This window comes from Ruditapes philippinarum, unplaced genomic scaffold (assembly GCF_026571515.1).
Source record: "Ruditapes philippinarum isolate M1 unplaced genomic scaffold, ASM2657151v2 ctg3228_1_1_1_1, whole genome shotgun sequence".
Classification (NCBI taxonomy): Eukaryota; Metazoa; Mollusca; class Bivalvia; order Venerida; family Veneridae; genus Ruditapes; species Ruditapes philippinarum.
Genome location: NW_026863584.1, coordinates 1 through 18,339, shown reverse-complemented (window position 1 = coordinate 18,339; position 18,339 = coordinate 1). Strand labels below are relative to the sequence as shown.

The window sequence follows — 18,339 nt, the reverse complement described above, 5'->3', positions numbered from 1 at the left end:
ACATAGGAATTTCACAACACAAACATTATTATTATTATTATTATTATTATTTGCGGCATCGCTTGAAAAAAATCCGATTAGGGTTTGAGATATTTCATACACTGAACAAATAAAATTATTATTGGAAAGCAAATTATAAAAATGACACAAAGGGATGAAAGGAAATATAAAAAAGTAAACATGGCCGTTCGGGCAAAATGCAAGTTTACGGTCTGGTGGGTCAGACCTGGAAGGTATATGGCTCTCAGCACCTTCCTCAGTCTAACCAACCAGTCGTAATCGTTTATATTGCCCTCAAGGCCATGTTTTATTTGTTAAATAATGTTGAAAAAGAGATAGCTTTACCCTTGGGTTTAGCCGTGATCATTACCGACAGGAACCTGGCAATATTGTTCCCAGTATTGTAGCCATTGATGCTTACATCATGTCCTATGTCCCAATGTGTAAAGTTCATTCCGGATTATTCTATAGAACTTTTCGCTTATAACTCAATTTTAAGGTGAAGATACATGACTGGTGTCAATGGACCTCACTTGCCTAAGCTTAAAGGTTGGACTACTATAATTGACTACCCCTGACAACTACTCTTGAGTTCATGCCCATATGTCCTTGTTGTCCGATCCATTTGCTTGTGTTATATATTGGTATTTTATTATCATTACTTATATATATTGTTCTTTATACATATAAGATAAGTTTTAACCAGGACGGAAGTGTTCTATTTAAATTTTTATCTGATATCTATATATCACAGCTTCCGATATTGTAGGTAACCGAGGCATTTCTACATCTAAATTTTTAACAGGGTGGGCAAAGGTTTCTTTATTCATGACGATCATCCATATTGAAGTGTGCGGACATGTTTCACAGAATTCTTATGCTCGCTTTCTTTTCTTACAGCCAATGTTTTTTGGAAGACCAGTTGTCTACACAACAACGGTTTACTGCTCTGGAAGCTAGAGTCAAACAGTTGGAGGCATATACAGCTAGTAAGTATAAATTTCTATCCAAATTAATTTAAAGTGCAAAGTCATATTTTGTTCAAAGTTCTTGAGTTCTTGAAACTAAACGATCACATTTATTTATACGGTAAAGGCTGATTGTCAGGTAATAAGTTAAGTAAATTGCAAAACTCTTTAAGATTTTACAAGACCATTAATTAAATAATTAATTAGTCATTCGTTCGTTCGCTCATTTGCTCGTTCGCTCACTCGCTCACTCATTTACTCACTCATGTTTTCATTCTTCATTCATGAAACACACGAAAGATGGTTCTCATGAGTGAGACAGTCTTGTTTTGTTTTACCGTGATGATAAATTTAATAACATGTACATTGTATTTTTTTGGTATATTGCAAATATCGTGTGGTATAATTTCAGGGTGCCCCTGCGTCGATGCAGTCGGTTTTAATGTACAGCTAATTCACGACATATCTCCAATGGGCCAATACCAACATATCATTTTCGACAACATTTTAGCAAACATAGGGAACGGCTATGACAAATATAGTGGCCACTTCACAGCTCCTTACCATGGACTTTATACCTTTGCTGTCAGTTTCACAAAGATGAGGGACCGTAACCTTAGTGTACAGGTAGTTAAAAATGGAGCCACAATTGCACAAGGACTTACTCTAACAAAAGATGTCTACGATACAGCTACTGTGACAGCTACTGTCGAACTTAATAAAGGAGATAGAGTTTGGGTAGAAAACGGATATCCCGTGGGCGGTGTCGAAGATATACACGGATATTGGACATTTTTCTCGGGTCATTTAGTAATGTCGATGCCAAACTAAACTTCGAGGCTTATTTCCCAACTGTACACAATTCAAACCCAATTATGAATGAATAATATCTTGCTCGATAAGCCTTTTGTAGAAAATCTTATTTATTTTAAAATGGTGTAAATTTTCTGCACGACACACGAATAAAGATTGATCCTGCAGTTAGTATGCTGATTTAATGCTCCCCGAAGATTTATGGTGATTTGTTCTAGATCTCGGTTTATATTTTAGTCCTTCCCATCACCATCCGCTTAAATTTCTTATCAACGCAATATAATCTTCCATTGATCACCCAAATTATCAATGTTGTCGAACATGTATCCCCCACCCGGCACTTGTGAATTTAGCATATGCTAGTCTTAATTTTGAAGTCAAAGTCACAGTGAACTTGACCATTGACCGACTGACACCAAAATAAATTGTGTTCATCTTGAAGCTGTGACCGATATAAAGACGAAATCTTAGGACAGTAGGCCAAAAAATTAAACTACAAAGTAAGTATGGTTTAACAAGCTTTATGTTTTCAAAGTCACCGTGGCCTTTGTCTGTCTGATCCCAAATTCAATAGCATTTACTAAACATGACCAAGCTACAAAGAATATGTCATAGCCCTTTCTAGTGATTGGTAGGTCAAGCGTTTTTTGGTCAAGGTCATCTTTGAAAAATAAATTCAGATTTATCAGGGGTCATTCATTAATCACGATCAAGAGTCAGACAAAATCTCAAGCGTTTTCTAGTTATTGGTTCGAGAGCATTGGCACGTTGACTTGATTTCAAAATAGATAGGGTTCATCAACCAGTCATGTCCAAACTACAAAAAAAGTTTCAGGACTACAGTTTAACAGGTTCTTTATTACTTGATCGGGCAAACTTCAAGTAGGCAAGGCACAAGTAACCAAAATCTCAGGATTGTAGGCTAAAGCGACTTGTACTTATTGATCGGACAAGCTTCTTTTGAAATGACCAACTTGAATTGTGACCGAATTACTTATCACAAAATCATTATGGGTCATCTTCTTATTATTACTAAATTCCACACTAAACTTTAGTATTGTTGAATAAGTGTTCTCTTGTTTTTAGTCGTACAGACTTTTTTTGGTCAAGGTCAATGTGAAATTGAACTTTCAGCCGAAAGTCTTTGACCGACTGACCCTATTCAATAGGGGTCATCTAATGTGACATTGAACTTTGTTCGACTGACCCTATTAAATAGGGGCTATCTAGTAGTCATGACTTACCTCAACTAAACAAAGGAATTAAGTTGATAGAATGACGCTGTGCATATTCTTTTCAAAGTAGGGGCGTTATTACTAACCTGTAGCAGTTCTACTACATGTACATGTATATATTTAATACATTTTATACAAGGCCATGGTCTAAACAAGGTATACATGTATAACTCGCCATACCGACATAGTCAATGTATGATTATTTTACAACATTTTCTTCATTCTTCAATCAAGCCAAAAAGCTATGCTCATTCCACCTGGGGCATTAAATAAGTTTGTTTTGGCCCCAGATTCCATTAATATCTTAAAACATTGGTCCGATAACTAAATTTCCCTTTTCGGTAAATATTATGTCATTTTTGAGATAAAACAAAGAGTTGCAGATGTGCATAATGTTCGAACATTGTTTGACACCGTGGCAAAAAGTTTGACAACACCATGAACACTATCATTTTGATCTGTGGTAAATAAGAAATGTCGGTTCTGACACACGAAAATTCTCGGTAAAAGTAAATATTATCTTTCACTCGAAGGTGTCGTATTTACTAAAAGATTTATAGAATACAGTGCCGAAATAATGATAACAAAATACAGATTCAATATAGAATGGTAGACCATGTTTTTGCTAACATAAAGGGAGACTACTCATCCATCTGAATGCTGAATGATAATACTCGCATGTTTGTCTCCCTTTTTCTTATACAAGCTAAAATCTTTCTCAATTTATCGTTGTAACTTATAAGAAAAGTTTCAAATTTTATTTGTAAATAATTAATCATTTTCAACTCTACGTACTGGTTTTTTTCAATAAAGATATAGATTCTGTATTGATCTTTAACACGCAAGCAGCCTCCTTTCACGAGACGTTTCGCGCGGGATTTGTACACAAGAAGGCCTCGCTGCCTGTAATCTGTTCTTCGTATGTACACTAGAAATCCAAATAGTGTCGCCTTATTGTAGGGCTATAATATCAAAACTATAATACATTGTAGTTGTATATGTAAATAACAGAAACTCTACATTTCGCTGGCAAACTTGGTTCAGCTGTCCGGTGCACGTGTCAATGGCACGATTCTTTTGTCTGCTTGTTAGATATCGGAACAAACGGTCGACGGAGGATCATGCTCAGTCTGAAAACAAGAATACATAGTGGGGAAATTGAAGTTTTTTTTATAAACACGGTATGTATTGTCATCGAGTGGTATGAAATATTTCTTGAGTGGCAGTAGTTAATATAAGAGAAGGTAATACAGTTCTTGCATTGGACTCTTGTGCAATATGCTAAATTTTGTTGCAAAAGATACGAGGGTTGTCCAAAAAATTCGTGCACTGCAGTTATTGTCGTGAGAGTTATTAATAAAAACGAATGAATTATATATCGCTTGTTTTTTTAAAATATTATTTGTTACTCTTACTTTTTTTATCTATAATTAAACTTCAAACTTCAAATATAATTATGTTCCTTATCATCAACCACATGATGTGTGACAAGATTCATAACTCTAGCGCACATTTTCTTTTCAGAATTATCAAGCATTGAATTTCTGTTAAAAATGCTATTTTTTAAACTTCTTTATTTTTCAAAGGATTTTCTTTAAGTTGCATATCAGCTCCCAAATGATAATTATATGACATGGTTCTAAAATCAATATTTTCCGAGATTTCGAAACATGTTTGGTCATATATGATAAGATTTATAACGCTACCTTCTGTTTTTCCATATTTAAACTAATTGAATTATATCAATATTGATCGTGGAGCAAAAAAAGACTGGACGGAAGTAATCTGTTAAACATTTTTTTAAACTGTTATCTTTTACATTGTTCGATACTGTAGTAACCGAGGCATGTGTAATAATTTAACAGAGCGGATGTACCAAAACTGAGATCACCCGGTTTAAAGTGTGCAGACATGTTTCGCAGAATTCTTATGCTCGTTTTCTTTTCTTACAGTCAATGTTTTTTTGGAAAACCAGTTGTCCATTGACAAACGGTTTACTGCTCTTGAAGCTCGAGTCAAACAGTTGGAGGCATATACTGCTAGTAAGTAATTATGTTTATCAATTATTAGAAGATAAAGCAATAATTACATGTTCATCTTTAAAAGTTGATTTATTGATTGATTCTCACTCACTCACTCACATGAAGAATATTAAAGATGATCCTCATGATATGTCTTTTACCATGATGATAATAAATTAAACATGTGTAGTGCACTTTTATCATCATCATCATCATCATCATCATATTCATCATCACCATCTTTTTAACTTCATCATAATGAGCACCATCACCATACATAATAAATGTCTTCATCATCATCATCATCACGACAACAGCAACAGCAACAACAAGAACAACAAGAACAACAACAGCAACAACAACAATATAGGACCCACGGAAAAATGGATGTGTTTGTACGTATCAACTTTTCAGGACCTAACACATATAATGAAATTTAAAAATAATGAATAAATGAAAAGTTGTGAGCTTACAAAAATAAAAATAAGTATAAAACGTGCCAAAATTAGAAACGTGACAACATGTATATACAAAAGTTGATCATTGCACATTTTTTACCAAATATCGTTTGGTATAATTTCAGGGTGTCCTTGCGTCGATGCAGTCGGATTTAATGTACAGCTGACTCATGATATATCTCCATTCGCCCCAAGTCAACATATTATTTTCGACAACATTTTAGCAAACATAGGGAACGGCTATGACAAATATAGTGGCCACTTCACCGCTCCTTACCATGGACTCTATACCTTTGTTGTCAGTTTCACAAAAATGAGAGACCGTAACCTAAGCGTACAGATAGTTAAAAATGGAGTCACGATCACACAAGGAGTCACTAGCACAGACGATGAATTCGATACAGCTACAGTGGCAGCTACTGTCGAGCTTATTAAAGGAGATAAAGTATGGGCAGAGAACGCATATCCGGTCGACAATGTCGAACAGGTTGACGGAATGTGGACATTTTTCTCGGGTCATTTAGTAATGTCGATGCCAAACTAAACACGATGTATAACTTGTGGCTTATTTCCGAACTGACGCAATTAAAATCTAAATATTAATGAAAAAATGTTTTGTTCGATTTGACTATTGTAGGGAATAATACATATTTTAAAATGGTGTAAATTTTCTGCACAGAACACGAAAAAAGTTTGACACTGCATTTTGTACGCTGTTTTAATGCTCCCCGAAGATTTACGATGATTTGTTGCAGTTCTCGGTTTGTATTATAGTCCTTCCCATCGGCATTTGGCATTAATGCCTCATCAACAATGATAAAAGTTTCGCAAATTAATCTTGCACTTGATCACACAAATTTTAAATAATTGTGAAGCATGTATTGCCACCCCCACAAGAAAAAGAAATTTATAATAATACAATGTATAAATATACTTAAGTAAATACTAAGTATTTCAACTTTCAAATTAAGACAACAATTAAACAGGTTAGATAGTAGCAGTAACATTCGTATCATGACTACTTACCTTAACATCTACTCTTCGTTACCAAAATAAAATGGCCAAAGCGCTCTCTATGTAGCTTTTTCCTCCAATGCCATGGATACATTCATTTTTGACAGACTGAGAAGGATTATCTACAATTCATGGCATGGCTCCACACCAAATCTTAGGACTGTAGACCAGTGCGTTCTTTAGTTATTGGTGAAGTGAAGGTCACAGACATTGATCTTCACATTTGACAGACTGACACCAAAAGGAGTTGCAGTCATCTCCTAGTTTCGAACACTAGTCAGACCAAATCTTAGGATTGTAGGCCAAAATATTATATCAAAGCGTTAGTTATGGTCTGATAAGCATATTTTTTTTATCAAATTCACCGTGTCCGTTGTCTTTCTGACCCCAAAATCAAAAGCATTTAGTAGACATGACCAGTCTACAGAGAATATACCATGGCCTTTTCTAGTTATTGGTTGGACAAGCGTTAAGTGGTCAAGGGCATTTATGAAAAAAAACCTTAACTTATTAGGGGTCATCTGTTGTCATATTAAATCTAGAGCGTTCTCTATTTATTGGTCCGATACAATATTTTGATTGTCAAAGTCCGAAATAGACAGGGTACATCAACTAGTCATGTCCAACCTACAAAACAAATCTTAAGATTGAGTCTATTCATTGGTGTGACAAGCTTTTTGTTGTCTAGGCAACACCCTGATTTAGATTTTTAACAAGATGACCTTGACTTTTATTAAAATGAATTTATAAGCCTTCTCTATTTCTTGGTACCGTAAACCTTTGACCGTCCATTCCAAAAATCTAGGGGGGTCATCTACATGAAGTGACCAACTTCCTTTGTTTGAGAAATGTTGTTAAAAAAGTGACCACTTTTTCGGCGCGGCCCCCAACCAAAAGATACATCAGGAGGTTGCCAGAAGGGGGATGTGCCCTCTTCTGTTGGGGGGGGGGGGGTTGAAGGGGGGCTGTAGTCCCCCTCATCGCCAAGAACATTTTGGACTTGTTAGAGGCTAAAAATGACCCCAGAACGATCATAAGGAAACGTGTAACCAACACTAAAAAGCATTTGATTCTATCTCAATCCATTGAGAGGTTGCAGCACTTTGAAATCAATTTTGATGGAATAAAATCAATATAAAATAGTGATTTTTGGCAATTTTGAGATGTCCCCTCGTTGCCATGGTAACAGAAAATTTACGCCTTTGTTGCAAAGGCACTGGTCCAGTCAACATTTGTGCCAAGTTTGATTAGTATTGAAGCAGTTTTTATAGTTTTATAGCAATTTGAACTTGTAATGGGAGACTTTTCAATGAAGACAGCCAGTAATGGGTTAATGACAAAAAATCAAAAAATCTTCAAAACAACATTTTTTTCTTCAAATTTATATGATAGGCCATGCTTAAATATGGAAAAACGCAATTTTGGGTAATTTCAAGTATTTTCATCATTTTCTGTTAAGATTGTAGAACAAGTGTTCTCTTTTTTCAGTCGTACAACATTTTTGTGGTCAAGGTCGATGTGACATTGAGCTTTCAACCGAAAGTTTTTGACCGACTAACCCTATTCAATAAGGGTCATCTTATGTGACAAGCCAAAAAGCTATGTTCATTCCACCTGGGGCATTAAATAAATATGTTTTGGTATCAGATTCCATCAATATCTTTAACATTGGTCCGATAACTAAATTTCCCTTTTCGATAAATATTTTTTTTTTAGATACAACAAATGGTTGCAGATGTGCATCATGTTCGAACATTGTTTGACAACGTGGTAAAAAGTTTGACAACTCTATCATTTTGATCGGTGATGAATAAGAAATCTCGGTCCTGACACACGAAAATTCTCGTTAAAAGTAAATATCGTCTTTCACATGAAGGTGGCGTATTTACTAATGATAAAATTGGAAGATAAATAGAATACAATTGCCGAATATATTGATAACAAAATACAGATTCGCTGACATAAAGGGAGGCTACTCGCCTCTCTGAATCATAATACTCCCAAGTTTGTCTCCCTTTTTCTTATATACGAGTTAAAATTATACCTCAGTATATCGTTTTCTTAACTTATAAGATAAGAAAAGCTTCAAATTTGATTTGTAAAGAATTTGATCATTGTCAACTCTACATAATGTTTTTTCCCGTAAATATATATTTAATTTTAACAGGCAAGCAGCCTTTTCTTTTCACGAAACGTTTCTCCCATGATTTGTACACAAATCCAAAAAACGGTTGGGCTATAATATCAAAACGTTGTGATATGTAAGTAAATAAGATAACGGAAACACAGAAACACTTCGCTGGCCGACTTGGTTCAGCTGTCCGGTGCACGTTTCAATGGCACGATTCTTTTGAAATGACAAGCCAGAAAAGAAGAATGCATTGAGGGGATATCTATACATTCATCAAGTGGTATGAAAATAAATAACAACTAAATCAATAACTATTTTCTTTTATAAAAGAAATTATGACACTTGGCATTTATAAAGAAATATCTAACCTATTTTAACAATAAAACCTTTATGATTTTTGATGAGATTCTAAGCTTCCACACCATAATATTAAATTTAATTTATACTGAAAGTGGATAAAGATTATTTAAAGGCACAACTCTCAGAAACGAATATATGTCCTTCTTAGAAAGGGAAAACATGAGGTGTATCTGTAATAATAACGATAAATGATAATTTAAGAGCATGTTAGATGCTTACCGCATGGAGAAAATTTTACTGAATGTTAAATTATTTGTCATAAGAGTAGCAAAATTTAAACAAAGCAGTATTCTGACCTCAATATAAATACTAAATCACTACATCTGTACTATTACCACATGGACACAGAAACAAATGGTTCAGATAAATAACCAATGCTAACGTTTTGGAAACTTCAATTATCGGAGGACATCAAATATAAAAAAAATCTTCAAGAAATAAAAAAGCAAAACACCAACAACAACAAACAAAAGCATTTTAATGTTTTTAAACACAGGCGAACCTGTTTTACAGGCCAATCGTAACAAACGTATATTATAAATAAACATTATAATATTTAACACAGTCGACCCTGTTTTACAGACAATCATAAGAAAACGTATGTTATAAAGAAACATTCTAATACTACACACAGTCGGACCTGTTTTACTTGTCAGTCATAAACATGGTACACAAATACAATACAGCAGCTGCAGAGAGGAACTCTGTTAAGCAATACTCATTTTGCTAGGGGTTTCACGATTATCCGTTGAAACGTGTACGACGGTTTTAGCTGAAAACCGGTTAGAAAATTCAATAATAAGTATTTGACTTAGGGGTTTGATGCTAACCGCTCGCCGGGTAGATTAAAACCTGTGAGGGAAAGACGTTGTTCCATTGAGCTAAAACCTTTACATTGCTCATAACTGGTTGGTTCAAAGTCACTGCAGTTATGTACAAGCAGCTTCCCACGTTATATGACATATTGCATGTAGACCAGTATTATTCCTTCACACTCCGTTTAAATGTAGTCATATAACCAATGATATACTAAGTTATTATGCAAAGCAAATACATTTAAAGTAAATACATTCACATGACCTATGTATAAGCATGTATGTACTTCAACCGTTTCACAACATAGACGGCATTTTTGTATCAAATCAGAAGCTAGACTGTCGTACTTCAAACTTCAGCTACATTAATGTCGAAGACACTAACTCTAGTAATCGATCACTCAAAGTTAACTTTTAAGTAATAAACAAAAATCCATAAAACTTTTCAACGGAATTTTCTGGCCCATTACCAATTTGGCCCGATCAGCTCGCACTGGTTTCGGATGACAATGCACCGGGTGGTATCGCAAAACTGTAACATTGTCAGTATTGAGATTTACAAATTGTTTCAGCTTTTTCACGGAAACTTTAACAGTGATAATCTCCAATTTCATTTTCCTTTCTCCACAATCTTTGTATACAAGTATTCCCTCAACACCTTTAACTCTCACAGCGTCTCCAATTTCTATGTCGCTACTGAGGTGTGCTTCCATCTCACCCACAAACAAGGTACTCGTAAGTTTCGATTGACCTTGATCTTCTAGAGAAGCAGACGATCCACGCGACGTGTCGTCTTTGGCATCTGCAGTAAAGTGTTGCTTTACTTTCGCCCAGTAGCAAAGGTGATCGGAACGGTTTTTAGTCCCATGCCATTTCCTTTCACCTATTCTCTGCTTTGCCCTTAGGACAGCAATTTCAGGAGAGAACAAATTCAAATGATCACAGTCATGACGGTGCAAGATAGGAACATGTTTTGAAACCGATCTTAATGTAAAGTATTCCTCCTTAACTTCTCTGGTGGTAAACAGTGAGTCCAAAGCATAGTGAACAACTCGAATCTTGCCTTTCTTATCACTGCTATTTGTGTGAACTTCCGTAACAATGACGTCATGGGGTAGACCCCAGTACTGTATAGTGACAATATCTCCGATGTTTATGTCATCAAGCCGATATATTGCCGTCTTGGTGCACCCGTATGGGGCCATCAGAGCTTTTCTTATATTTGGGATGTAATGTTGACCAACCACCGACAAAGCTATCAGCGTGAAGGCACCTACCACTGCAGGAATTGATACGCTGCCATTCAGTATGAAAAACGTGGCTACAGAGGTGATTCCATACACATAACATCTAGCCCAAAGATCCATTATACTGTTTCGAAAACACGAAGCACATATTTCACTTCTTGCGTACTTATACTTAAAGTATAGAGTCATTATAATGCAATATAATACATACATGGCGGCAGTGCCGCTTAATACTGTTGTTGCGCTCGGCATGCTAATGCTGTCTCCGACTATTTTCGTTATTTCATCTGAAGAATCAAACAGAATTTTGAAGCCTTTTACTATTTTGCTTGCATTTCCAAATATGTCAACAAGCCGCGCCTTCATCTCCATAACTTGTTCACTTTCGCCTATCTCGACAACCTTCTGACCTATTTGCTGCCAGAAATACAAATCTCGGTGGCTCTTTTGTAATCCTACCACACACCAAGTGGCAAAATGTTCACAGTTTGTTGTGACCACATTGTAATAACTGAACCGTATCATTTTGGATTCACTACGAGCATTTTCCCGGTCATTTAGCGCTTTCTCCGCTCTTTCTACCACCTGTTCCCGCGTAAATCTCGGATGTTTATATTCCACTATGTACAACTCGTCATTAGCAAGAGCGAATTGCGTGTTCGACTCACAAAGCCCAAGCTCACCGCGTTCGTTTTCCCACATGTGGATCAACTTCAGCTCCACGACTGACTTCTGGTCATCCTTAGCTATGATATCTTTAACAATGGCATGGTGCATGTATATCCACTTCTGCTCCCGGCGTTCTGGATCATACTTGTTGCCAACCATTTTACCAGGCATAGTTATATGATGGCCTCTGAGAATTTGTGACACCTTTTCCACACGTACATGCTCCACACATTTTGCGCAGCTAACGGTTGGTTTAGCAGACGATAATTCATCTGTATCATCGTTTGGGTCAAAACTAATAATCTCATGATCTTCTTCCGGTCTAACACACAAACTGATTTCGTCGAAGACTTCAGAAGAAAAGGTATCTTCACTATGGCTGTCTTGTTCAGGATATCTACACGCTTCATTTCGACTATCGAGTTGTTTACTTAGCGCCATTACTCTGTTACGAGGTATTGGAGACGTCAAGATCTAAACACCGACTGAAAATAGAAAGAATTCACAACATATTAAAAATGCATTTCTAAGACCGAGTAGAATGTATGCTTTAACTAAGCTTAAATTTAGATCTATATATTGTTCAATATATAATCTGACTAAAGTTACATGTTACTCTGATAGTTCGTTTTGTATGGTGGCTGATTTGTGCATTGTTGATTTTCGCCATGCGGGTCGCCAAACGAAAACACTAAAATACGACAAAGTAATCTGTATGTCGTATTTTCTTGATTTTACATAACGCCCAGCAGGGAAACAATACGACAAAGTGGTTGCTTTGTAGTATTTTCGAGATTTCACCTAGTGCCTTTTGGAGCGAAAGGCGAAAACACAAAATTACGACATATGGGTCACTATGTTGTATGTTCATGTTTTCTTCAGGTGCCCCGCGGAGCGAATGTACGATAAAGTGAACACTTTATCGTATTTTTGTGTTTTTCTCTGGCGCCCCGAGAAGCAAAAATATGACATGGCATTAAACAGCCACCATAGTAATTTTGGACTTTGCAATAAAGCTATTTCAAACAAAGCAAGCAAATCATCCGTTTAATACAGAGTATCATTTTACAAACGACGTAAATTAATGATTTATTATGCATGACTATATTATGAAATACAATATTCTAACGCGTTGATATCTAAATTAACACGGTCTCGATCCGTAATACCTTCACAGGGGATGTGAATACCTTAACATCGTCAAAATTACGTATATACGATGAAAAAACCAAAACTGTTCAAGCAGTTTAAACGGTGGCGCAGAGGTGACATTTGTGCGTTTTTATTTATCTCGTGAGCTTGATATACTATGCCGTAGCCACGAGTTACTAAGTCGTGAAAACGAGATAATGAAGTGGTGATGCACGAGATACTATGTCTCGGGCACGACTTACTAAGTCTTTCACACGAGATAATTAAGTGGTTCGCACAAGATACTTTGTCGTGCGCACGAGTAACTAAGTCGTGGCCACGAGTTACTAAATCATGCCCACGAAATTATTAAGTGGTGCGCACGAGATGTTATGTTATGCACACGAGTTACTTAGTCGTGCACACGAGGATAAATAAGTCGTGGGTACGAGTTACTATGTGGGCGCGAATGAGATAACTAATTTATAAAAATCACAAATATAGTGTAATCTGATTGGACATTTATCTCGCGCACACAACTTAATTATCTCGTCCGCAACACATAGTTACGACATACTTATCTCGAGCTAATGACTCAATGACTCGTGCGCACGACATATTATCACTTGCACACCACTAAATTATCTCGTGCGCACGTCTTAGTAACTCGTGCGCACCAGTTAGTTATCTGGTGCCTATCACTTAGTATTCGCACGACTTAGTAACTCATGTCCACGATACAGTATCGTGTGCGCACGACCTACTAACTCGTGGTCACGACTTAGTTATCTGTGCTCACGACAAAGTATCTCTTGCGCACCACTTCATTATCTCGTGCGCCCGACTTAGTAACTCGTGGCCACGATATAGTATCTCGTGCGCACGAGGTAAATAAAAAAAAACATATGTCAAGTCTGTGCCACCCTATATTTATGTCCCATTTTCCAACAGAAAGTACATTTCCCAGATTTTTTTCAGGAAAGTAATATTAAAATAAGGTTATAATTGCTTTTCATTGATTTTTTGTTCCTGTAAAAAAACTTATATTTTCTACCAGTATGAATCCAATAATTATGAACTGAATGAATTAAATATTTTAACTAAAATTGCAAGTGTTGAATTACCGCCTTCTCGATCGATTGAATTACATACAACTGTTAAAAATGTTTACGTGTGCACTAAGACATCTTAATCGAAAGATTTGATAAGTACTTGGATAGCTTATTCGTAAGATTCGATTATAATTACTTTTTATATGAGTGTCTAAAACTTACAAATAAAAGCTGTACATGCATACATTCTTCCTTAAATTCACTCTATTGATTCCGGCGGATTAAAATTGGTAAGTACAATTATTTCATGCAATATGTCCTTGATATTTTCATTACTTTTCAGGACTTTCCATATATATTAGATAAGGAAATATAGCAGGGGGTCGAACGTATAGCGGTGCGATACTCCTTTAAGCGAGGTGATTTCATGCGATACGCCCTAATGGCGGATTTACCCGTGTAAACACACGTCAGAGTGAGTGTTTTTTTATTAAGTGTTTCATAAATCTTCGATTACATTTACATATTTTGTATTGAGGATGTGAAGATAGGACCGACACACATTTCATCAAAATTACAGAGGCCTAAATTCATAATTAAAAAAGTTATTGAAGGTAAACTGACGGCAACTAATTTTGGGTCGGTGAATAAAATCGCTTAATGCAAGTTTATATTAATATAGTTAATTTCTTTTTCTTCTTAATTCTATAAGAGTAATCATAATTGAGTTGCATAGCAAGTACCTTTGTGCTCCGATATACATAGACGCTTACTGGTCAAAATATTTAAGTGTACGCTGGATTTTGGTGCGATAAAATAACTGTACGCTGTTAAAGGTTCGATATTTTTCATTATCACATCTGTTGTACATGTTTTCCTATGATTATACTAAGATATCTATCATATATGTGCCCGTTTCCGGAATTCTGAAATCTTCTTCTTTCCTTAAAGAATTATTTGAAATAAAAGTTTTGTATAACCATCTATATAAGTGTTTGAACTTAATTTGAATAATCAATAATAATTATCCTGTGATAATTAGGAGTTGGAAAAAAGTAACCTTTTCTCTAAGATCTAAGATAAAAAGTAGGAATTTGACCAAAATATGTAAGAATGAATTTAAGAAACCAATTAAGAAATCTTGTATAAATTAACTCACTTTCAAAGCAGAACATTTCAGAAAAATAGCTGTTAATATGTGATATAAGGGCTGTTTAACTTCATGAGGTTCCAAGATCTTTTATACATGCTGCTGTCAAACTGATATTGTTTTCATATTATAAATAGAATTGAACATTTCAAACAACTTATAAAATACAGTGAATGTACATTTCGCTGCTGTTCTAGAGCTAGAGACTGAGAACCAGTTGTTAAAAATCTTTAGGTGGTAAAATTCTTTTCTAAAATGTTGCTTAGAACAGGCTATTTTTGTAGTGCACATAATGATGGCCTGTCAGGAAAAAACACAAAACTTCAATTTCAAACTTCAGTCAGTCATTGGACACCAAACAGCTCAGTGTCTTTCTTAAGAACAGCTGATGTGCAAATACACAGTTGTAGATGTTGCAGAGCAATTAAAACATAATAACTTGATTAACAAACAAAACTACTGCCAGATAGGTAAAGTACCACAAGTACAAATGCTGACACATGTGCAAATAAACAAAAAGCTATTGAGTATATAATATTAGATTGAGTCACACTGGTTATGGAGTAGTATATAAATAGCACATGGGTTTGTGGGTTACAGTTAAAATATCATCCCAAGGAAAATACTGTTAGCCAAGGTGTTAGCCGAGGGAAACAGTACTGTTACGAGTACTCACAAACGCTTGTGTGTTATTTATTTTATTTCCCGAACAGATACTGTAATCTATAATACTTTTATTTACATAAAAACACTTGCCCAGATTTTATACTGTTAAAAAGTACTGTTGGCCTGTAACCGTACAAATCTCTTAGTCACATGGTACACTTGCTTTAACAGGAAGAGTAACTCCCAGTGGAAATGAATATTTACAAAAAAGTGAGGGGTAATGCTATACATTAAATGTTGCAGAGAAAGCCTAGTTTTAAAAGTAAAACTACTGGCAGATATGTTAAATCACTAAAAGTATGAATGCTTTCATAATCAAATAAACAAAGCTGTTTGGTATACACTTGTTATGGAGTAGTATAGTTATATATTCAAAGCGACAGAGCTAATGACAAACATCAGAATTACTGAAATACAATGATGTGCTCTGTATATGATATATAACATCCAGGAAATCAAACCAGTATTTTTTTTTATAAATTTCAAGTTCCATTGCAAAGAAAAGAAACCACAAAAAACATACAATTTATTACATGTACTTCTCAAGGTATTGAATGAACATAAGAATGGATGGGAGCGTTTTTCGACCAGTGCATGTAATACATTAGTAGATCCATTTCTCATATGTTGCTTTTTTTAATTAAAGTTATTTTTTGACAACATAAATATGTAATTAATAATAAAAAACATATTATTAAATGATAAAACCTTTACTGAATAAAAGGAAGAAACAAAACGAATATTATCGTGACTATTGATTATTTGATAGAATTTCCAATTTCTGTGCAATAACTTATCTCATTTTAATGATTTACCTTTGTGAGAAAATAATATTTAAATTAACTATATCATAGTATAATACATTCATTGACACTGTTGTTTTAATTGACACTGTGATTTACATATAATTAACATACAAACTCAAAACTTGATATTTCATCAATATTGAATAAGAATGTACTGTAATGAGGAAGTTGATACAGAAAAACATACCAACATTTGTGCGTACAGTTGATTTATCGGACCAAATATTAGGCGTACAGTAAGAAAACTGAAAATATTTTATATATTTTCGGATAGATATGGAAAACTACTCTTGAATATCGTTTTCTTTTCAAAATCAAACATATTGGGACTTAAAGTAATCGAATATCTCATTTTAAAACGACTGATACATTATTCATTTGCATGTGCATATCAGGTTGACGGTTTAATTTGCAGCAACAAATACCTCAATAACTTCCTCAATTCTATAACATTTAGTATTTTATTTTGACAATCATGCACAATTATAAGTTCTGATCAGCATGCACAATGCTATTTTTCAAAAAATTACAACAGACAACAAATATTTGGAAAAAAACATGCTCACACCCACTTTCGTTTTCGCTCCCGTCCGCCATTAGGGCGTATCGCATGAATTCATCTCGCTTAAAGGAGTATCGCACCGCTATACGTTCGACCCCCTGTATAGATTAGGAGAACATGCTGTAAACGAAGCGTTCATGACAGAGTGGTTAAGCTTCTTGACTATTAACCACTTGCCCCTCACCGTTGTGGGCACGAATACCGCCAGGGTCTACTTTGACCCACGAACATATATGCCTAACAGTAGATTAACACTGAACTAAAACAGCCAGGTGAGCATGTCGAGGTCATGAATAGCTTATGATCACGGGGGAGGAACTGTTACACGAAGGATGGAGTTCGTTCTTATGATAACATCTTGTATTTTGTGTCAAAGTTTAATTCAGCACCCAAAACATGCAAAACTCACCTTTTAAAGATGAAAATTATCATTTTTGAGGAGTATTTTTGTAGTATATACAAATGTTTTCCGACGAACTCCGTGACATTTATCACAAGAACTCCTGACAAGTCAACATAAGAACTCCATCCCTCGTGTAACAGTTCCTCCCCCGTGATGATTAGATTTCTTTGAAAGGTTGACAAATTAACCAGGCTTTTGGCGACATTTTTGGATACATTACGGTAAATTTTAATTGACAGAATGTAATATATATTTATTGGTATGCAAACGGCAGTTTAAATAATCTTGATATATAATTATCTCAATCTAATGCACTCTTATTTACGTCACACTAAATTCATTATTGCACAGCTTATTGTTAAACATAATAATAATCAAATTACCTTCGTGAACCAGATATTCCGCGTGTGATCAGTCCTGAGTCAGCTTAAAGAATGTCTTTATGCTAAAAATAGAATATGGAAAATCCTTAGTATTTCACGTTTGCGCGTTTACATTTGTTTTTTATTCTATTTTTAAATTTTAATGATTCATCAAAACTAAGGTACGCTACAGAACGCTTTTTATCGATAATTTGCATAGCCTCGTATTTTAAACCTTAAAATATTGTATTTATATTTACATATTGGTACCCTCTTTTTTGAGTACAACAAAATTTTTATAATAAACTTTTACAGATAAAAGCGCCTTACTTTGTACAGTATGTGGTTCTCGTGCTCGGAGGGTTACAAGGCCTTTCTTAATCAGTATAGCTGAAACAATAAATAAATAACAATAAATAAATAAATAAATAAATAAATAAATAAATAAATAAAAAATAATAATAATAATAATAATA

The 18,339-nt window shown here is 34.9% G+C and overlaps 3 protein-coding genes across 3 annotated transcripts; 2 read left to right on the top strand and 1 right to left on the bottom strand.

The window, feature by feature from the left end:
- Nucleotides 1-853: 853 nt before the first annotated feature.
- LOC132722582 (complement C1q tumor necrosis factor-related protein 3-like) lies at nt 854-1,936 on the top strand. Its single transcript, XM_060707103.1, has 2 exons — nt 854-989; nt 1,381-1,936. The coding sequence occupies exons 1-2, from the start codon at nt 860-862 to the stop codon at nt 1,797-1,799; spliced, it is 549 nt and encodes a 182-aa protein (XP_060563086.1). The 5' UTR covers nt 854-859; the 3' UTR covers nt 1,800-1,936.
- A 1,554-nt stretch (nt 1,937-3,490) lies between these two features.
- Nucleotides 3,491-6,359, top strand: LOC132722586 (protein HP-25 homolog 1-like). Its single transcript, XM_060707107.1, has 3 exons — nt 3,491-3,519; nt 4,919-5,058; nt 5,621-6,359. Exons 1-3 carry the CDS (start codon nt 3,491-3,493, stop codon nt 6,037-6,039), a joined length of 588 nt encoding a protein of 195 aa, XP_060563090.1. The 3' UTR covers nt 6,040-6,359.
- A 2,589-nt stretch (nt 6,360-8,948) lies between these two features.
- Nucleotides 8,949-18,253, bottom strand: LOC132722583 (uncharacterized; the record flags this gene model as incomplete). Its single annotated transcript, XM_060707104.1, is given in 3 exon segments — nt 8,949-12,216; nt 17,885-17,946; nt 18,194-18,253. A coding segment is annotated over 1 exon segment (1,950 nt). The 3' UTR covers nt 8,949-10,222.
- Between the last annotated feature and the right edge of the window lie 86 nt (nt 18,254-18,339).

What these genes read in the sequence shown, in the direction of transcription:
- LOC132722582 (XM_060707103.1), top strand. Translation starts at nt 860, where the DNA reads ATGTTTCACAGAATTCTTATGCTCGCTTTCTTTTCTTACAGCCAATGT. An exon ending in GTTGGAGGCATATACAGCTA is followed by an intron (nt 990 to 1,380) that starts GTAAGTATAAAT and finishes GTATAATTTCAG; the next exon opens with GGTGCCCCTGCGTCGATGCA.
- LOC132722586 (XM_060707107.1), top strand. Translation starts at nt 3,491, where the DNA reads ATGTCGGTTCTGACACACGAAAATTCTCG. An exon ending in CTGACACACGAAAATTCTCG is followed by an intron (nt 3,520 to 4,918) that starts GTAAAAGTAAAT and finishes CCCGGTTTAAAG; the next exon opens with TGTGCAGACATGTTTCGCAG. An exon ending in GTTGGAGGCATATACTGCTA is followed by an intron (nt 5,059 to 5,620) that starts GTAAGTAATTAT and finishes GTATAATTTCAG; the next exon opens with GGTGTCCTTGCGTCGATGCA.